This window comes from Dermacentor albipictus, chromosome 10 (assembly GCF_038994185.2).
Source record: "Dermacentor albipictus isolate Rhodes 1998 colony chromosome 10, USDA_Dalb.pri_finalv2, whole genome shotgun sequence".
NCBI lineage: Eukaryota > Metazoa > Arthropoda > Arachnida > Ixodida > Ixodidae > Dermacentor > Dermacentor albipictus.
The window spans coordinates 34,119,978-34,142,394 of NC_091830.1; the positions used below are offsets into that span (position 1 = coordinate 34,119,978).

The following is a 22,417-nucleotide window of genomic DNA, read 5'->3' on the forward strand; positions in this document are numbered from 1 at the left end:
CGAAATCCGGTCATACATGATGGCAGTCTATTTCCTTGCTCAAGATACCATGTTAACCTCGTACATACTAGTCTTTCCATCAACTTTGATACAAATTATGTTAGCAATACTGGCCGATATGAGGTGAGATTCGCAGAATCCTTTCCGGACTTGAGCACTGGCACCACCCATGCTACCTTCCACGCTTCTGGGATCTCCCCTGTGCTCCAGACGTGATTAAATATGTCCAGTAGGGCTCGATTAGTCAGTATCTGATTGCTGATCGAATCGGGACCCAGGGCACAGCGTCTTCTTAATTTGCAAATTGCCAAATCTAACTCACGAAAGGTGGACGGTGTATCCATGGTATGGAATGCTTCAGACAACAGAGGGTTCGATACTCCTGCTGATCTGCCAGATGTGTATACGTCTGCAAAATCTTCTGCAAGGGTTTACAAATCTTTGCTTTGCTTTAAATCAAGTGCTTCGAATGGCCTGTGTAGGCGAATCTTTCCGGATAGGCTATTCATTACTCCCCATATCCTTGTCATGGGAGTAAACGCCGATACACTCTCACAGAAAGCAGCCCTTTGAACTCGTCTTAACCTTCTTGTGTGACGACGGATGACAGCGTTTATCCTGTTGTATTCAGTTTTCGCAGATGGATTTCCCGTTTTCTCATTAGTTTTCGCTCCGCTCTCCTACGTGCTGCGCAGGGCATTTCAGTTTCAAATCAGGAGTAGGGAAATGATCTGGCAGTTTCAACATTGAGGTAGCCACTCTTTTGCTCCGCAGCATATCTGCGAACCGCTCACGAGGAGATTCATCCAACGCTTCTCTGTTTGTGTCCCAGCATGTCACAGCACAGAAATGTCGCCCAGCAGTGTGAAATCCGGTGATGTTGGTGAAGATCGGAAAGTGGTCACTGCCCATCCTGTCTGGGGCCATTGTTGACGATACGACAAGGTCTGTAGAATGGAGCATGAGGTCTATGGCACTCCATGAATCTGGTGGTCCGAAGAAAGTCGGTTTGCCATCGTTCGTGATACATAAGTCAGCAGCATCAGCGGCTCCGACAAGTTCCTTGCCTCGGGAATCTGCAGTCTTATCTCCCCAGAGTGAATGATGTGCGTTAAAGTCGCCGCAGATTATTCTAGGAGAGGGGCAATGAATGCAAAGGTCCTTTATACACGCTTCCATTGAGACCTTCCTGCACGGGCTTATATACACCGACACCACACTGAGTTTTCGTTTTCCTAGGCACACTTGCACAGCGGCGACTTGCAAGAAGGTAGAACAAAGGTCTTGCACTGGTAAGGTGACGAGTGGTATTTCTCGTCTTAAGTATATCATCGCACTTCCATTTGCAAATGACGGTATACTCGGATTCCCATGTCTGATGTACCCTAGGATCGTCCTTCCATTTGAGAGACCGGCCTCCGAGAGGGCTAGAATTGGTATAGGTATATCTCGAAGGAAAATGCGTAGTTCAGAAAGACGCTGTAGAATACCGGGTGCAGTTCAATTGCATTATTAAGGGCACTTTTGGACTACGGAATGTACCACGTGGGCGAGAAATTGCCATTATGCTACTGAGTGTACGAGGTAGTAGAGCAGAGTATTACTGACTCAAGAGCCAGCACTGCTTCCCGCATATCCTTCGTTGAAGTAGCAGGCATCTTCGCGATTTGGGAACGTAGTGCCGTGAACAAAGCGCGTATCACATGCTGGCAGTTTTCCTGCTGACTGTTTCCAAGTGTTACTTGAGGTCTGTTTACTGCGGCCACATAGGTGCGCTTTTCGTACTCTTTTCGAACAGGCTTCTCAGCGGCTGTAACCACTTGCGTTGGCTCAATAACTTCGTTTATCGGTGTGAGACGCGGGAAATGAGATGCGTACTCTGTTTCCAAACAAGTTAGTTGTGGCGTTCTGGACGTCTTCTTTGTGTTCGATGGTGCGCTTGCACTCTTTGGACCCAGATGATTACCGCCGCGATTTGCACACACAAAGTTGTCCTTACTTGCACACATCTTAAAGACATGAGGTCCCCCACAGCGCTTGCACCTCTATTCCCCACGACAGTACTTAGCGATATGTCCGAAGCGCTGACACTTAAAACAGCGTGGTGGTGTCTCCACATAGTCGACAAGCTCGTGTCTGGTGAAACCAAGGTTGATCTTCTCCGGGCGTTCAGAATTTGAAGCAAATGTGAGAACCACCGAGTCAGTGTGCCTTGACTCCCATTCAGATGACGAGGTTTGGACCCGACGGATGATTCTTCTTGCATGGAATACTCCCTGAGGTCTCAGGTAGGTGAGCAGCTCTTCATCCGAATACCATTTAGGGACTCCTCTAACAATGCACGTGTTTTTCATATAACTGTGTGGGACACGGGCAGATAGGACTATGCCGCCGATATTATTGGTCGCTAGAAGGACGTTGGCTTGTCCTTCTGTCTCTACATCTAAGAGCAATGCTCCCTGTTCTGTGAAGTGTCTCTTCACTGGTGCTCCACCGGGAATCGTTTCAAGCTCAGAATACAGGACAATAGGGTTTACTTGCCTTAAATCATCTCGTTCGGATGCTGCAGTAATTAACACTGGAATGCCCTCCGCCCTGTCTTTACGATGGCGCACAATTCGGAAACCACCATGGTCCATGTCTAGGTCTGAAGGGTTCGCCACGTTGTCGTCCTCGATGATAGTTGACTCGTCTTCAGATTCACCAGTGTCTTGTCGCTTGCAGTCAGGCTGGCTTGTACAAATCGGCTGGTATTTCTGACTCGATGTCAGCCCTTGGGAGGTCATGGCGGGGTGCTCGTCCGTGCCAGCTTAGTTCAGTATAGCACCTTGTGAGGCGGCGGGTGGCGCAGCAAGCGTCGGTCTCCTATACGGAAGGCACCTTTTCGAGTCGACAGATGTCTTGAACCGTTCTGACCAATAATATTACCAGAAAATAATGGAAATAACGATAAATGTAGGCAGAGCGACTCAGAAAGGCTTGCAGCAGGTTCGTCGTCTTCTTTTTCGCCTCTATGGTGGTGAGCGTTGAAGTCCCCTGTTATTACTTAAGGACCGGGAGTAGCAGCCATAATATCGTCTAGTCTTTTGCTATGAAACTGACTTGTTGAAGAAAGATAGATGCCAATAACAGTAAAAGACAGCCTCTTCTTTTTCACAGTAACATAGACGCATTGGTTACCGTCGTGTGGCGCTATGGGTTGAGAAAAATGCGTATGGTCTTTGCGAATGCAAACCAGAAACTTAATACTACGGATACATGTGGTAGGAATAAAAGGTTCATATCCTGATAGTCTTATGGAGGCTGATAAATTCGGTTCATAGGTGACCAGTGTAGAAAAGTGATTTTCAAACACGAGCGGCAGAAAATCTGAAATAGGCGGCCTCAGAACTCTCGCATTCCTTTGGAATATGGAGGCACTTCTGACATCATCTCGGAACGATCGCTGTTGTTGTCGATGAGCCATGGTTCTGCTGTAGAAGTTGTGAAGCACAGGACTTCTAAAGGCTTGCCAAAGACGGATTGATGGAATCCAGCACTTACACACTACGAGGTGTTGGTGTCTGTAGCTCGTCCAGAAGAACACGAATAGCAATCACCGGAGAGCTGATCATGACAACAATTTGTTGATCATGGTCTGTCAATTTAGCAGGCACAGTAGAAGTATCCTTTGCTGTAGAAGTCTGATTTCGCTCAGTAGGAAGAGTGGGTGGTAATGTACATGGCTGGCGCTCTGCAGAGGCTTTGGAGGTTTTTGATCGACGTCGGCGACGTGATCGTCGTCGCCTAATAGATGTTGCTGCTTCTCGATGAGACAAGTGGTCTCTAACCATTTTATTCAATATTGCCAATTCCTTTTGAAGCAAAGGGCATTCCGTCGTGGATGCATCGTGAGGGCCACTGCAGTTTGTACACCTCAGCACATTGGCCTCGCACGTGTTAGCGGAGTGGGGCCCAGTTCCGCGACAAGAGACGGTAATGTTATTGCACACACTACTCACATGGCCAAGCTTCATGCACTTACCGCACTGCAGCGGTTTTGGTATAAAGGGGCAAACTGTGTGTCGGAAATGACCCACTTTTACATGCGATGGGAGCGATTCGCCCTTAAATATTATTTTGACACACCGTGACGTGCCGAGACCAAGCGCGTTTGTACTGATGGTGTTTTCTGTAGCTTTGTTGATTGAGATCGACAGATCGGAGTCGACAATGGTCTCATCAGCATCGTAAATTACTCAAGTACTAACTTGTTTGCTCAGCGGAATACAAGGGTGGACTTTCATCCCGTCAAGTTCCATGACATTGCACAAAGAATCCAACGCAGCCGCGTGTTCTACGTCAATCGCAAGGACGTCCTTACGGGCGTTCACTCTGATGTCTTTGATTTCATTCGGAACAAGTGCCTCTATATGTGAAGACACGGCTTGCCTGTTAGGCGTCTCAGGTTGTCAGTGGGGAGAACTGGCGCGAAGAGGATAGTGAGCACCTCGGTATTCTGCGAAGGTCTTACGGGCGACCCACTCGAATTCGGTGATGCACTGAGAAACCTTAGCTTTGCTTTATGACTCCGCACCAGCTCGGAGGTATCGTCACAGGAATGTTCACTTCTGACACAGTGATGCATAGTGTCGTCGCTGTCAGTGTCACTCTCGGTGCCCTTGCGCTTCCTGGAGGCAGCCGCCGCGGGCACTGCCGAGTCCGGCGGACGCGCGTGGGACTCCATCTCCATCGCAGTTAAGGAGCAAACAGCAGTTCACTGGCAAAGTCTAAGAAATCAAAAAATTAGTAGAGCTGGAAGACTCGGTGTTCTGCCTGAAAGGCACTTCGTCTTGAAGCAAAAAGTCAGGGGTGGGGGGGCTATTGAAGAGTGAAACGAATCAACTGATTTCTCACAGCAGCAATGTCTGCCTGGTGAAGGGTCTAGCATGCTATTCTTCAAAAACAGCGCAAACGCACAAAAAACCTCCGAACTTTCCAAAGGAAGCATGTGCACTGCCAATCAATGTTGGTTAAGGCCACCTTAAAACCGTAAAAGTAAGCCGCAGCTTGGCTGCAAAGTCTAACTACGCTTTGCAGCTCATGGTGTGGTCAACGGCGTATTAGGTACAAAATCATTAGTGACATCCAAAGAAAATCATGCAAATTCAGTGGTAGCCCACTGGAGTCAACGAAACATTATGAGAAGGTGGAATCGACAATATCGCGGAATTACATATTCAGCTAAAAATATAACTTGCAGCTGCTTAGAATTACACATTAGAAAAGAATAGACAGAAAGTTGGTCGACAAGGAGACAAGACATCGAGTTGTGTGGCGATTAGACATGAAACGCCCTACAATAATGCGCACTTAGCTTCAGACGCTGTTGAAATTGTTGAGTGTCAAGTGCAGAGAACTTCCGGTGGTGACGCTTGCGTTCTAGATATTAACGCTATAGTAATAAGAGCCTTGTGTCGCACAAAATCCGGCGTGGAAGACGAAAATTATATGACAAAAGCAATGTCGAACCAAATTCTGATCCACGCATACCAAACCACTCTTCTACCACCAAAGTAGCTCATGCCTTGTCTTTCATTCTTTACAATGTCATTCATCGGAATTTTCAGAATGACAGCCCACACATATTGCAAGTAAAAACACAACGATAGCGCATATCCTTTATATTAGCTCTTCTCAGGCTGAAATATTAAAAGTGCAAAAGAATAACTGGAGTTCGACCCACGCAAGAGGCCACGTTTTCACAAGAAAGCTTGCCTTCGTACATTGCATTCGCCGCCAGCGTTTCCCACTAAACCTTACGGTTAAATAAGCTGCAGTTTCAGCCACCAATGGAATGGTGGCTGAAAGATTGTAGCGCCAGAGATCCGTCTAGAAATTACTGTATAAAACTATATGCTGCCCGGAACAGCAACGGAGGTAGAAAATGAGCTAGTAGTCTTGTCTAGTTTCGATATTTCCGTGCCAAGAACGCAGTGTGACGGCACACTTACTCAAACTGTCGAAACTCGAGCTTTCTATTCCATATCGCACGCGACGGTACGATGTTTTCTGGAGCGCCACAGCAATGAGAGCCAAAGATAAAACCGTAAGCTAACCGTAAGAAACATTCGCCTAAACATTCGGAATGTGGTTCTCAGATGTAAAATAAGGTGGAAAATGCAGAAAACTTAAGCGGAAGAATCAAACTGAACCTGGACAGCAAACATAAACATTTTTGTGTAAACAACACCCTTGTAGCGTTGTGTCGAAAAAGAAACAACACTTGATGAGCGTCCGCATGGACCAGGCATCTGAACATTGCCGGGTGGAACGTCAAGGTCGCGATCATCTCTTACAGGCAGCTAGGTGGTTCAGCATTCGCACTGCATGTGTTAGCGGGTTCCCCTTTAAATGGCGCTCAAAAAAACTTTATTTAAAAAGAATAGCGCTTTGGCTCGTTGTTTGAAAGAGATAAGGGAATGGTGGTATATCGCAGAAGAGACAGAGAGTTTGCTTTCAGGAGGGGTATGCATAACTTTTGCAGTAGCCCCGACTCCCTGGCGAAAGACAAACGATAGTCATGCACTGTGGGACGATGCTTCACACCGCCCACTGGTCGAATACGCTCGTAGTCGCTGGTGACTTCTTACTGCAGCCGAAAGTGTGCTGCAGCCCAAGTCCCAAGCGCGGCAGCTTTCGTGACCTCTCCATAGTCAAGCCAGATATAGCAGTGCCACTCGTTGCTCGATGATGTCTGACTGGGCTTTAATTAAAAACAGACTACGAAAGGTTATCGGCATGTTATAGTTTTCGTATTTAGAGGACAAATAAGAAAACAAAAAGATCCTGAGTGATTGAAATTGTGCTTGCTCCATAAAGCCTCAATGCTGTATCACTAGATGTTTGAATCAACGCCATTTCTTGCTAACTACAGCAAAACCTACGCCAAATTCCTTTTTTTTGTCTGCAGGCAAAATCGGCAAGCTGCCAGTACGCGTTGTACAAACACGTCCACATCGAATGTCCGGGTTGCTCAACATCAAAGGTCTTGTCTGCCATTGCGGTGCGAAAGCGTTTTCCTTTCTCAGCTGTTTAGCAATAGTGTTCTAGGTGATAGCTAAACCTTCCAACCTGTGGTCTATAATATCTGTATATAACTCATGAAATTTGATTACTATAAAATCGAAAGAACATTGTATACATCCACCAGAATTTGGGTTGTGTCTATCATTGAAACCCGTAGCGGCAGTAATTGCGAAAAACTTCGTGCGTGTGTTTCGCTTCTCGATGATACATAGCGGTGGCTCGTCACAAATTACGTAAAAAGTTCGTAAATAAAGAAATTGTTATGAGCTATATTGCACTAGAAACCGGCACTCAATAGCACCGGAGTAATTGTTCGCTGTTCATCAGCTTACAGTAGCATTTTTAACGAAGGGGACAATCCTGTTGTTCTGTGAGGTAATCAACATTTGCTGTAATATTTATACTACAGAATGTAATATCAATTCTTGTACAGTTACAATGAACACAGCCTGAGGCCGGTCGTGTTCCAAGAGCTAATGACAACAGCACTAACAGACCACTCCTGGAGGAAGAGAAAAACAAACATTGGTCTGGCTTGCGTCAAGCTCCCGAACGCAATGCGTAGCAAAGGCGCATGTAAAAGCAATTTTTTATAAAAGGTTGCGGCCAAGATATTGGGGCTACAAATCAGTTAAGGATGGTTTCACTAAATTTTAAACGTAGTTGCACTAGATAGAAATGCCAGAAATACACTCCATATTTTAGAGCGAGGTTTCAAGCTTTTCCGTGACTCCGACATATTTTTGTAGGTTTTTTACAATTCCAAAGCCTTTCTCCATGGTCACAAAATATCTCGCTAATGGCGCAGTGTATTATATACAACACGCGAAAACTGCTTAAAATTCAACTATCGATTTCTACAGAGAATGTGCGTATCTTTGGGCATATGTGACCTAAATAAAGGTTTGTTCATCTTTAAAAGAAAACTTTCCTTACAAACCTTCCCTGACTATCATGACCATGGCTGCTGGGTGACACTGGGTGCGCTTTTCATCTTGCCGAACAGTTCATGCACACAAAAAATTTGATTTACTAGCCCAATGGTGGGCTCAGGCCACTGCCCCTCAGAACAGCACCCCTGTGTTCAAACCATTAGGCCGCAATTGCCTGAATACTTTTACCTTGTCAATGCCAACTATACTGAGTGACAACCTAACCATTGCGAACAAGGTCTTCCTGCAGAGACACAGTGCGCCTGCACTTCACCTCTGAAACAGAGCCGGGGCCTCGTAGAGTTCGCTCTTAGCATAATGACCTTGCTCTGCTGAAGTAAATGCTAAGCCAATTGTAAACTGAAATGTAGTTGCTTGAAGCTAAAATATACCGTGGACTATGCAGCGATATCCTGGTCAGCCAATACATTTGTCCTAGACGTTCACGTTTCGTCCTGAAATCGCTGGCATAAAGAAGCTCTGTACGGGAAAGACAGCCGTATTAAATACGGAAAACAGCCCGACGTCATGAAAATAAGCGAACTTAACTGGCCAGTGCATCTATGCATATTTTGTTTTTTAGTTCGATGGCGTTCATATAATTTTGCATTTTTAAGATGTCGGCGCTTGTCACTTAGGTTGCTTTTGCAGATGAACGCCGCGTGTGTCACATTAGGAAACTTGGGTGACAGGGAGGAAATGCGGGCGCACCAGTTTCATTTACGCCAAACACGCGGGAAGGAAACGGGGTGTAGCGGCAGCAGCATCGGCGTCGCACGAGAGATGACGTAGACGCTCGCGTCTACACGAGGCTGGAGCGGCTGGCGCGCTCCGGCACGGTCTAGCGTTCCGAGAGAGATCATTAAAAAAATGGCTGTGGCTTAGGTAAGGTTAAGCCCAGGATGCGAAGCATACTAGCCTTTATTTTAGTTGTTGAACCACTGTTTAGCTTGGTGAACTGCTGTTGCTTGGCTATATTTGGTTCGGCTAGACGAAGAAACAACTCATGCGTTACTCTGCTTCGCCTTGGACGCCCCGCATTGGACGCGGTGAGCGTCGAGCAACGCAGCGTTCGGCGCGGCAACGAAATGTGCGCCTGAGCAAGCGACGCACGCCTGAGCCTTAGAAACAGCTCGTTTCTAAGGCAACACCGCATTCACTAGAGGCGCTTTTGTACCGCTTAGAAGCATCGTACTCGTGGCTCAGTGGTAGCGTCTCCGTCTCACACTCTGGAGACCCTGGTTCGATTCCCACCCAGCCCATCTTGCAAGAGTTGAGCCAAAGCCACTTCTCCTCTGTCGTGACGTCACGGTGTCACGTGGTATTCAAGGCGACACCGCCGCGCCTGAGGAGCTGGGTTGAGCCCTCGTAATATGTTTCGCATAAAAGAATGCTACGCTAAGCGAAGGAGCGTTGGTTCTTCCTCTCCTGCGAGAGCCCGACTTTACCGGTCTACGTGGTCGCTCGTCGCCACAGTTTGGTGAACCCGAGCGTGATACTGCCATACGCTCCTGTGGTGGAGACGACCATGGACCAGACCAACGCTACGAGAGCTCAAGGCCAGAACGCTTCCGAAGAACGCGGTGAGCCCTCCTGTTCCGCCATTGCTGTCCGCCTCCCACAGTACTGGCACCAGCATCCTTCGGCGTGGTTTCTTCAGGCCGAAGCGCAATTTCAAGTCGCTGGTACCCGCTCTCAAGCCTCGAAGTTTCATTGCGCCGTCGCAGCGCTCTCGCCCGCCGCCATTGACGAGGTAGCAGATTTGTTGAACTCCCCATTGTCTGCCGCCGCCTATGACGATCTCAAGGCAGCACTGCTACAGCGCACAGCAGCTTCTCAACATTCTCGCATCCAGCAGCTTCTGTCCGCTGAAGAACTCGGCGACCAACGCCCTAGTCAACTTCTTCGCCGAATGAGCCAGCTGTTCGGAAACAACGCGAGATCCATCGACGACATGCCGTTGCGCGAACTGTTTTTGCAACGACTCCCGGCTAACGTGCAGATAGTCCTGGCGACAGCCTCTACCATGGACCTTACCGGACTTGCCGTTTTGGCCGACATAGTCATGGAAATAGCCACCCCAACCATCGCAGCCACGGCACCGTCTCCGGGTGACAATACAACCGCTCTGCAAACTCTTCCCTGCTCTTCCGCAGTGCAATCTCCGCTCGACTGCTTGTGTGAGCGCTTGGAACGCATCATCTGTGGAGCGGAACATCGCCGCGCGTCTCGTCGCCCACGCAGCCGTAGTTCCAGCAGATCAAGACGCACGGGCACCCAAAATGAAACCAACTACAGCGCCTGGCGTTTGCTACTACCACCGCCATTTTCGAAACGACGCTCGTCACTGTCGGCGTCCCTGCGCTTGGCAGGGAAACAGGCCGGCCGACCTCTAACGGCGACGAGTGGTCCGGCCCAACACGCAAGTCGCCTCTTCTACGTGACGGACAGAGTAACGGGACAACGATTCTTAGTCGACACAGGTGCTGACGTCAGCATTCTACCCGCCCAGCGCTCCGACCGAAAAGCGACTCCTCTGTCGTTTTTGCAAGCCGTCAACGGCACCAGGATTCCAGTTTTCTCGTCACGCTCCATCATGCTAAACCTTGGCCTTCGACGAGAGTTCCGCTGGATTTTCTTGGTTGCAGACGTCCGTCATGCAGTCATTGGAGCAGACTTCTTGCATAACTACGGACTCCTTGTGGACATCCAACGACGCCGTCTCATCGACCCCGTGACCCAGCTATCCGTTCCCGGCGTCCCATCATCAGGCACATCGCCCATAGCGACTATTTCTGCCATGTTGGACGAACCTTTCGCCGCACTCCTACACGAGTTTCCCACTTTGACGCGCCTGCCGGACTGGACGCAACCGGTACAACATGACGTGTGCCATCACATCGTCACCTCCGGCCCACCGGTCTATTTCTGACCCCGGCGTTTGTCCCCGGAGAAACTCAAGATCGCTCGCGCGGAGTTCGAACACATGCTGCAACTTGGCATCATCCGCCCTTCCTCCAGTAACTGGGCATCACCACTTCACACGGTGCCTAAGAAGACGGGAGACTGGCGCCCATGCGGCGATTACCGGGCACTAAACAACGTCACAGTTCCTGATCGCTATCCTCTACCGAACATTCAGGACTTCACGGTAGCATTGCACGGGGCGACAATCTTTTCTAAGATCGATCTCGTTCGCGCCTACCATGAACTACCGGTCGCTGAAGAAGACATTCCCAAGACCGCCATCACCACACCCTTCGGTCTTTTCGAATTTCTCCGCCTGCCTTTCGGTTTACGGAACGCAGGCCAATCCTTTCAGCGTTTCATCGATTCCGTCACCCGAGGTTTGCATTTCGTTTTTGCATACATTGACGACCTTCTCGTCGCAAGCTCTTCGGCAGAAGAACATCTTCACCACTTGCGGTTGTTGTTTTCACGCCTTGCCAGTAAAAAAAAAGGACTTGTCATCAACGCCGCCAGAGTGAATTCGGTCAACCCGAACTCGAGTTCCTCGGTCATATCGTCGACGCTAACGGCATTCGACCACTGCCGTCCAAGATTCGCGTCATCGAAAACCTTCCCGGACCGACCACACTCACCAAGCTTCGCCAATTTCTCGGATTTGTCAATTTCTACCGCTGATTCATTCCCGAATGCGCACGACTTATGGCTCCGCTAGACGCTCTCCTGGTAAACAAACACAAACAAGTGCTTCAGTGGACTGAAGAGGCCACCGACGCTTTCACAAGAGTCAAGTCTGCCCTCGCCGACGCCGCGCTGCTTAGACACCCAAAGCCAGACGCACCCTCTGCCATCATGGCCGACGCTTCACATACCGCCGTTGGTGCCGTTCTGCAGCAATTCATCCACAATGAGTGGCATCCACTCGCTTTTTTCTCCAAGAAACTGAAGCCTGCGCAGTCCCGCTACAGCGTTTTCGGCCGCGAATTACTCGCTGTTTACCTGGCTATCAAGCATTTTCGCCATTTCCTCGAAGGCCGTGCATTCACTGTCTTGACGGACCACAAGCCCCTTGTGCACGCAACGAATCGTTCGGCGTCCTGTTACTCGCCCCGCGAGATTCGACAGCTTTCCTACATCTCCGAGTTTACAACAACGTTCCGCCACATCAAGGGCACCGAAAACATTCCAGCCGACATTCTGCGTCGTGTCAATGTCGTTTCTACACTGACATCGGAACCTTTCATCATCGAGGCCGACTTACTCACCAGTCAACAGCGTGACGACACTGATCTTCGTACACTCCGGAATTCGTCAACGTCCCTGAAATTGGAAGACGTCGTTGTGACCCCAGATGGTACGTCCATCGTCTGCGACACTTCTAACGACACGCCCAGACCATACATTCCTGCATCCCTTCGCAGACGTCTATTCGAAACCATGCACAACCTGTCGCACCCTGGCATACGCGCGACACAGAAGCTTCTTTCCAGTCGTTTCGTTTGGCCTCGGCTAAACGCGCAAGTTCGCGATTGGGTTCGCTGCTGTTTGTCGTGTCAACGTTCGAAGGTCCAGCGTCACCCCATTCCGCCTGCCAAGTCTTTTCTTCCACCGGATGCTCGTTTCGACACCGTACACCTGGACCTCGTCGGCCCTCTCCCACCATCGAAAGGTTACTGCTACATACTGACATGCATCGACCGTTATACACGGTGGCCAGAAGCTACACCTATATCTGACATATCAGCGCCCACAGTTGCAGCAGCTTTCATGTCTACGTGGATAGCAAGGTTCGGCTGCCCATCCACATTAATCACAGATCGCGGTCGACAGTTTGACTCGGCACTCTTCAACGAGCTGCTCAAACTACTCGGAACGACACGTTTTCGCACAACTGCTTGCCACCCGCAGTCCAACGGACTAGTTGAACGTTTTCACCGGCATCTCAAGGCCTCCCTTATGGCACATGAATCGCCGGAGAAGTGGGTCCTAGATTTGCCCCTCGTCTTACTTGGCATCAGAGCCGCACTCAAGAGCGACCTAGGTTGCTCCTGTGCTGAGCTGGTTTACGGCACTCACCTACGCCTTCCGTGCGATTTCTTTGTGGCCACCCCCAAAACGCCTATGCCATCACCTGCCGACTACGTTGCCGAACTGCAAGCTTTCTTGAGCCAGATACGCCCCGTGCCTACACGTTCACAACAAGCAAGGTCCCCGTACGTCTCTCCCGCACTCAGCTCTGCTACCCACGTTTTAGTGCGTAACTGTGCCGTACGGAAGCCTTTGCAACCACACTACCCCGGGCCATATTGTGCTGTAGAGCGTCGTCCGACGACGTTTGTTGTCAATCTCAACGGCCGATCAGACACAATTGCCCTGGAACGTCTCAAACCCACCTACATCGAAGCACCCGCGCCATCAGCTCCACCAGTATGCGACGCGACCCTGCTGCATCCTTCGTCGCCGCCTGCGCACGTCACACCCAAGTCCAACGCCAAGACACGCCGCGTCACGTGGGCTTTCCATCGTTCGTCGAACTTTCCTCCTCTCTAGGGGGGGAGGCCTCTGTAGCGGTAGCAGCATCGGCGTCGCACGAGAGATGACGTAGACGCTCGCGTTTACACGAGGCTGGAGCGGCTGGCGCGCTCCGGCACGGTCTAGCGTTCCGAGAGAGATCATTAAAAAATGCTACGCTAAGCGAAGGAGCGTCGGTTCTTCCTCTCCTGCGAGAGCCCGACTTTACCGGTCTACGTGGTCGCTCGTCGTCACAGGGGAAATTTTGGACGTTTTATTAACCGCTTCCCGAATGTTTTGCTTCACATAGATTCGAAGATGAGCGTTGGATCAGCATATATTTTTTTTGACAAGAAGATAACTATTCAAGCAGTGAGGATTGACCCCTAACTGCATGAATAATTAAGTTGTGTTAAAGTATCTATACAACAATGTAATTAGATTATCACAAGCGGTAGCTATATCTGTGCTGATTATCTGTAGCTACATGATGCCAAGGGGTGGCAGTAGTGTAGGCAGGAGTGGTGAGAGGCAGTAAAAATGGCTTAGCTTATATCCTTAAAAAAGTTTACACCCTTTGGAACTTAGCTTTTCCCCAAACAATAATCGTCATCTGCTTTGCTTGCGTTTGGCTGATGGCCGATGGGCTGGGCCAGTCGGTAAATTTATTAAGGAAAGACCTGTCAGGGTAGACAAAGGTATTCGCTTTAAAACCAAACAAAGCTCCCATGCTAAAAGAAATGAGAGCATTTCATTGGGTTGTTGTATACCATTGTATACCACCATAGGCTTCTTTAACACGAGGTCCCGATACAGTCTTCGACTATGGGACCTCCTCATGTGTACTATGCACTTGTAATTTTCTGTATTGTTGCCAATACATAAATTATGAAATAAAAAAAAGGACATTACGGGACAGCGCCCATGCGTCGGCGGCTGCGTAAGCTTGACGTCGCGAGCTGAATAAAAAAGAACTAAATAAATTTAAATTATAGAGCCCAAGTTTTCTTCGTACATAAGAAACATGGCGTGCCATTTCTTCATATAAGAGATTAACGAGAGCGAAATGAAGATGAAGAGAAGGATAGTAACACGTAGAGAAAAAGTTGCTTTTTATGCAAGAGAGACGAGGTTTGCCTTGTCTACATCTTTCTAAGCACATTTTCATCGGCATCTTACGCTGATTGTGACCTTGATTGATAATATAACAGCTTGCCCAAAAGCGAGGAATCTTGGTTTAGTTATACATTACTTTGTTTAGGTAGCAGCCATGAGTAAATTTACATGATTACGTGTCGTTATTTGGGAGCAGCGTTATTTGGGGCAGAAAGTTAGATTGTTTTTTTAAATATGAGAGTTGCTTGTTCTAAACAGTTAAAAGATGCAATTTGAAACAAGATATGAAGAGATGCTAGTTCGAGCTTTGTGTGGCATGTGCTCTGTTCTGTTTAAATGTTGCTTCCTGTGCAAAATCGCTAGTGCATTCATAACAAGACATAATTTGAAATTGGTTATATGTGAAACTTGTTATTGGGGTTAAAGCGAAAGCAGGAGAAAAATTAAAATTAAGTTATCGGGTTTGACTTGTCAAAAACCACGATTTTATTATGAGGCATGCCGGAGTGGGAGACTCCGTAATAATTTGGACCAGCTGTAGTTTTTAACGTGGACCTATTCTAAGTACAAGGCGTCTTCGTATTTCACCCCCATCTAAATGCAGCCAACGTGGCCGCGATTTGGTCCCGCAATCTCGCGCTTAGAGCCCAACACCAATCACTAAGCAACGATGGCTGATATTGGGGAAGAAATGAAGCGGTCTTTCTGTGTGACCGAACTCCGAACTGTTATTTTATATCCCTACTTCAATATGATCCTTGTGGGTAAGAAAGAACTTTAGCAGAAGGTTAACTCTGATTTTCCTATTCAAGTGCATGTGAATTAGAGGATTGCTCTGGAATCATTTGAATAAAATTTGTTGCATTGACTCTAACAAGCAGAATACCAATATAGGGCCTCGAATGTTTTACACTTTTCGAAATTTGGAAAGGTACAAACAAAATCGAAGGAAAAAGTTTACGAATTCATAAGTTTAGACCAAAAAATTACGTCAATGTTTTCTCGAGTATCTGTTAGAACTTGTCAAGCGAATAACTTAGCTATATGAGTTCACAACTTGCCTAAATCTCTTGTAATGGTTACGAGGGCTTTGTAAAAGTTCTAGTTACAAATTAGTGCTAAATTTAAGACGGTGTATATAACATCAACTCTCTTAGCTCTAGATGTAATATTAGGACGTTTACAAACTGCTGATATTCCGCTTCTTACTTATATAGAGAGCTGTATACATCACACTTCACTTGATTTTTATGAAATTTCGCAAGTTGAAAAAGTTTGCTTATAGAATATGTAACCTAGGTTTGGAGAATCTATTGCCTGCAGCTGCAAAGTCTTACATTCATTTAAATGCGATAACGCTCATCAAAGTCACACAGTGATTGTTGAGAAAAAATTGCTTTGCTACTTTAAACTTAGCACAGGGTTAGCTGAATCTTTTTAAGCTTGAATCTAAAGCCAGTATAATTACATTTCCAGATGCACATTGAAATATGGCACCCAGAATTTTCTGTTGAGCAATCCAGTACGACACCAAAGTCGGCACCTCCGGTAAGCTATATATGAAACCTAATCTACGGTACGCCAGAGGAAATTGGGGTTGAGAGGGCGTGATTTTGAGTGTGTGAAACCAGGAGACAAAGAGAAAATGAATGAAACGAAAGGCTTGCTTAAGTTCAAGAATACCTAACATATATTAGACAAATAAAGGTTACATAAGATCTAGCATCTCTAGCTTTGCGCACATTGTGTTTACACAGGAACAAAAGATGCGATATAACTCAAATGAATGTTTTAATTATAAAGGGCACGTGATTTGCAATGCTTAATGCCATTTGCGAATGAAACCCGGGTGAATAAAAAAAACTTTCTTTGTGAACATTGTCGTTCGTGAAGGCTGCGTATACATAAACTCTAATGAGGACAATAAATATACATTGTATGGCAGCTGGCCTGTGCATTTCTCCCCAGCCATACAAGCCTTCATGGAGTTGGTGGGAGCGAATAAAGTATTTTCTATTGGCGAAGATGGGTTGTCAGTGCAGAAACGACAAACATAAATTAAACATAAATTATTCGAATCTGCCTGCGTGATGGGCTCGAGCTGTTGCTTCCAGTTGCGTATCCAAGCAAGACTCTATAATTACACGCGTTGTACAAGTGGTCAAAGCGCACAATAAAAGCGTAATATTTAAGTCGTGGTCGTATCTGATCATTCATAAGCAATGAATGAAACATTTGAGTGGTGCTAGTGCCTAGTTAATACGAAAACAAAAGGACCCTTTGGTAAAGTGATTGTCTGTACATCGGCCTGTATTCTTTCAGTACTACGATGAATCACTATATGTTAAACACGGTATTATTTGCCTTATGAATTACGAACTCGTATTAATCTGGGGATTGCAAATTGTGTATTCATGTCTAAATATTGGCGAGACAAGCGGATAATATCCCTTTTTTGAAAATGTACATCTAAATTGTGCCTTATAATTGCTTAGTACCTTCGCTGCGAAGTTTACTAATCTCTTCTTTTGCCTATTTTTTTTCTTGTTTCGATGAACGAAGAACGAAACAGAATTCTGCGGTAGCAAGGTTCACCATGATAATAACCTCCACAGTTTGGATGGTAGAGACCTGAAATCGCTGAGGCCGAAAGCACCGGAACCTCCTCAACGTGCCAGTAACAATAAAACGGTACGTGCGCTGACACATTACTGTAAACGCAGCAATGATATTCACATTGAGTCACAAAAAGCTATAAAATCGGTCAGGCGGCTTTTACTTTAGCTCAGCAAATATGAGTTTCACCTTTGCTCACAAAGGTAACATATTTGTTGTCGCTGTAGTTGGCGTGCATGTGTATGTCCAAGCATGCACATTTTAAAAAATGCTTCCAGTCTGAGCCTGCGAGTCAGATAAAGCTGGAAGACGACTTCTTTGTAATTTTCAAACAACAGAGCTCTCTTTTTCCTATACTGACACATGATCGCTGGGGCTGCTAGAAAAAAAAAGTATGTGCATGTTCGACGTTACGGCGAAGGTAACGTATTAGGCAGCACATTTCTGTGATATATTGTTTTATAGTTAACAGCTCCACAGAGGCCGCAGAAGTACGCCGAAACCTTTCTTCAATACGATGCAACCGGAGGAGGAGGAGGAGGAGTAAACTTTTATTGTATAACCAGCACTTTATGATGGCCGGGCCTAATTCTCCCATGAAGGGACGTCGAGGGCTTGCCTCGCCGGCACCTCACGGGCGTGCTGGGTCGCCCACGTTTGGTCGTCGAGGGCGGAGCTCCGCAGAGCCTCATGCAACCTCGACAAGAGTCATGTTGCTAGTCTGTGTGTACTGTGATGGGCACTTCCGCAGCATATGCGGAAGCGTAGCCGGGTGAATGCCACAGCACCGGCAGTGCAGGGTAGTATGTAACGGTAAATCGGACATGCACCCAAGGGTCTAGACTATTCGTATAGTCTGGTCCTCCTTTGCGTTCCTGCTTTGCAGTCCTCCTTCACGTGAGTTGACACTATTTCAAGTGTAACACGGTGGCTACGCTGCGGTCAGTGCAGGCAGAGATGTGCGTGGGGCTTTGTCTGTGAAAACTGTGCTGTCCGCTTTCGTACCGCCTTCTGGCCGAGGAGCCTGAGGAACCAGGAAATTTCTTAGAATTCCTTAGAAGAAAAAGTGGTGTTGCTATGCTGTTGCATGGATATAAATGCCAAAAAAATTTGTGAGCTCTATATTTCCATGCTCTCGCGCTCTCGCCGGACATTCGAGGTGCCTGTTGAGACGTTATTTTTGGTGCTTGTTCTCCCATTATTCTTACGCTCACGGACGTCCTCTGCACATTTCTTGAGTGCGGGAGTCAGCACCTGCATAGGTACTGAACCACAATCATCCGCAGTTTAGCCAAGATCGCTTGGGGATTCCTGAGCGATGGATACCAAAGCGGGCAGCACTGATTGTACTGTCAGATAGCTTCAAGATGAAGCCAATGTATACTCAGTTGTGTTCATGCTTTCTTGGTGCCTGTTTCTGTCCGAGCCAAATGCAGGCCATTGATGACGGTGACAGGAATTTGCTTAGTTTTCTGACGGTAACACAAAAAACGTCTCGACATAAAGAAAGCTCTGCTGCTTTAACAATGCCGTTGCTCTCTGTTTTGAGTATCTTGTGTTTCTATGTATGAAAATGAAAGAAACTTTCTCGGCTGCTTGTAAGCTTAGCATAACAACGCGTAACGCTTAGTTGATTTAGCCACAAATTAATTTTTTGAACGCCTTCCACGTTCAACTGACGCTGCAAGAATAAAAAAAGATTTTAACAATGACAACAACCGCAGATACAACAACGTCCGTGACAACGAGATCATGGCGTAGATAATGTCGATCATAGATTGTTCATTTACATGTTCGTTTGTGTATGCAGGAGCACCTCCTGGGAGAGCACAAGAATCGTCTCATGAATTCGGTGAGTAGTCACATAGGCTGCTGCCTTCAAGTATAACTATAAGACTCAGACAATGGACTTTAAACAGTCGTTCCGAAATGTAATGAATGTAAACACTCGATAGCCCATAAAGGTTGCATAAACGAAGGCTATATCTATCAGCAGTATTGTTTTGATTGTTGGCGACTAATTCTTCAAAACAGCACGGGGAATATGCGGGCGATGGTAGTCGTGGTTTGCCTAGTTTTGGCTTGGATTTAGAGACAACTTATTAATAGTATCGAGTCACACATCACATCAAGGATATAGAGAACAAGCGTGTGTGAGACAGAGAAGCGAAATCAAAGAGCATAGCCAAGTTTAAATCCACTTGACTGCCCTACGCTTGGGGACGGATACGCAACGTATACTTTTGGGCAACGTTTGTGATTTCTCATATTTTTTCATCAAGGAGGAAAGCATCCAACCAAGCATTGGAAATATTTTTGACACGAAAAGTGCGAAGCTTGTGACAAAATTGTTCAAACTGAAAAGCCACTCCATTCAGCTGTTGTCGCTGACCTTGATGACGGAGCACTGTGCGCTGTAGAAACGCATGTCGTGTAGAGGAAGAGGGGGTGGGTCGGCAAGCGAGCACTGTACTGTTCCGCCAACAGACTACTTATGTTTAAAGAAGTGATAGCGAAATAGTCCTGACATGATACTCAAAACATATTTGCTGATGAATGAATTCAGCTGAGGAAATCGCATGTCGCAAAATGAAAGGCAGGCGAATGGGACGAGCACAAGTCATCTTAAAATGTCAAATCATTGATAATGGTCTGAGGCTTGATTCTATAACATACTCGCCCAGCCTTCAGCTAACGGTACTTTCTGTAGCAAGCACCCGTTCTCCGCCTTTCATGTCTTTATTTGAGTGTATGTCTGTATTGTTCCTTCGAGGCTTATTCGAGGAATTTAAAATAGTCAAAACACGTGTGTCAAAACCACCTAGACCCTACCAAAGAAGCTTAATAACAAGATATCCCATCACTGTCTGGTTACCTATCTTTCTTACAGCTATCGTACTGCCCCTTTCAACAACGTTTTGCTTTTTGACTCCCAACGTAGCTCACGCTTGCTACTGTTGAAGTACAGTGCTCAAAAACTGAAACGTGAGCAATTTCGAATCTACCTCAATGCGTTGTTTTGCTTTCTGCACTTATAACAGTGACATAATTCAGAGTCCAATATGCATACTTGGTAACACTGAACGCTTAAAAAATCCTTTATCGAGCGATATTACACGTCGCGCTTCCATGTAATTGTGTGTAATAAGAGTTTGCTACTGTTAGCTTAGAACCCTGAACATGTGAGTCACAGCACGGGTTTGAACTTTCAGTACGAAAAACGGCAGGTAGCTTAACCATAACACGATTGATACATATGGCATAGATACATTTTTATACGTTCGGTTATCATCTAAAATTTCATTTCACTTCTAGGATTGTGACGACAGCACGCTTTTGGCTTCAGTGAGCAAAGGTGACGGTGATCGGCAAAACGACACTGTTTCCGGATTGGAGACCTGTCCTTACTGCTATAAACAATGGGGAAAACAAAACTATATGGTAAGGACAAATTTGTTTTCTAATTGAAAACTTCAATGTATTGTCAAGGAAGGGTTTACGTCTAATGCAGCTCTAAAAGGTAAAGTTATTCAATGATGTACAATCAGCGATAAATAATTGCATTATTGGTAACTCGCATAGGATTTGCTTATTTCTTACGGACGAAAGCAGGGCAAAACGTTACGGTGGCGAATTATCGGTGAGTTAAAGAGGAATGCGTTAGAATTACATCGCACCTCTTCGAGGCTGTGGATCCACGTTTCAAACAGCGATCGCCAGATTGCCGACTGTTTTGCAGGAGCTCACTTGACACACGTGGTGCCACTTCGGAACAGAAGAACGTCCGACACACACGCACACACACACACACACACACACACACACACACACACACACACACACACACACACATATATATATATATATATATATATATATATATGTATATGTATGTGTATGTATATGTATGTATATATATGTATGTATGTATGTATGTATATATATGTATGTATATATATGTATATGTATGTATATATATGTATATGTATGTATATATATGTATATGTATGTATATATATCTATATGTATGTATATATATGTATATGTATGTATATATGTATGTATATATATATATATGGGCTAGTTGAAAGGAAACCAACGGGCTCGATTTCCTTAAGTCAAATCACAAGACTCCAAGAAACAATGACACCAAGGACTACTTAGGGGCAATTACTTGTACGTAATCAAATTACAGCGATGACAGATAAATGGAAATGAAAGTGGATGAAAAAACAACGGGGCGTAGGTGGGATACGAGCATACATCTTCACATTACGCGTGCGATGCTCTTCCTAGCTAAGTGAGCTACCGCGACGGTGTTTTCCCACAAACTTTCTCGGGTACTTATGTCCATATACTAGAACTAACCCCGGGAGTGTTACACAGCGCCACCATTTACGGTCATAGCAGTGGATGTAGAACATGTTAGCCTGGGGACTTTTTGGTCCAATGTAACTCGTCAATGAACCCACGCATGCTACCGGAAGGCATCTAAGCTGTCAGATTTGATACAATATGGCTGCTCAGTTTCCTTTCTTCTCGTTCATTGCCTAGCGAGGGTCGTCCACTTATGCACAACGGTAATTATCAACACCTTCGGGATAACCAACACAATGAGCAGCTACGCTTGCAATTCGCTTTTCGAAAGCACATTGCAAAGCCTATTGATGCTACTTGCGCACTCACGTGATCGCCGAAACGCTATTGCACAGCCTACTGTGCACACTTCCGTGATTACAAGTGACCACAAAACTTCCGTGGCGCAAAGTATGTCGAGTGAAGATCATATTTTTGTAGCGTGACGACAACCTCGCTAGTGCTAGAACACGCATCATTGGTGTTGCACCGTGGTGGATGACAGCAGGTGTCAAAGCTGAATGAATAACGGTGTTTATGCGCGGTGCATGTGGTAGTGGTTGGTTTCTTTTCAAAAAGTAGAACATTCATACCACTTTTCTCTACCACTGTTTACCACAGAAGCGTTTTTTTTCGAGGTCTCCAACAGACTACTATTGCACAGAAACTATTTAATGGCATGACAAGGCTGGGCGCAGGACAGCACATATAGACCGCGTCGTATAGTCGTGTGTTTAGCCATTTGCACTACCACTACAACTAAATCGGTCACAAGCCCTGTTCTCTGTGTAATTAGGCGACAAAACAACGAAGGGTACGTAAACATTGTCACTGCATCAAATACTCGCAGC

General features: G+C 46.3%; 1 protein-coding gene across 6 annotated transcripts in view; it reads left to right on the forward strand.

The window, feature by feature from the left end:
• Positions 1 to 22,417, forward strand: part of LOC139051095 (TNF receptor-associated factor family protein DDB_G0285149-like) — a 67,293-nt gene that overhangs the window by 23,467 nt on the left and 21,409 nt on the right. For 4 of the 6 annotated variants that reach the window (XM_070528194.1, XM_070528190.1, XM_070528191.1 and 1 more), the window contains exons 3-7: positions 6,953 to 7,045; positions 16,071 to 16,142; positions 17,157 to 17,285; positions 19,021 to 19,062; positions 20,526 to 20,651. In XM_070528194.1, the coding sequence (XP_070384295.1) occupies positions 6,953 to 7,045; positions 16,071 to 16,142; positions 17,157 to 17,285; positions 19,021 to 19,062; positions 20,526 to 20,651 (462 nt within the window). The remainder of the gene's footprint in view (positions 1 to 6,952; positions 7,046 to 16,070; positions 16,143 to 17,156; positions 17,286 to 19,020; positions 19,063 to 20,525; positions 20,652 to 22,417) is intronic. The other 2 variants (XM_070528193.1, XM_070528192.1) reach the window with 2 other exon arrangements.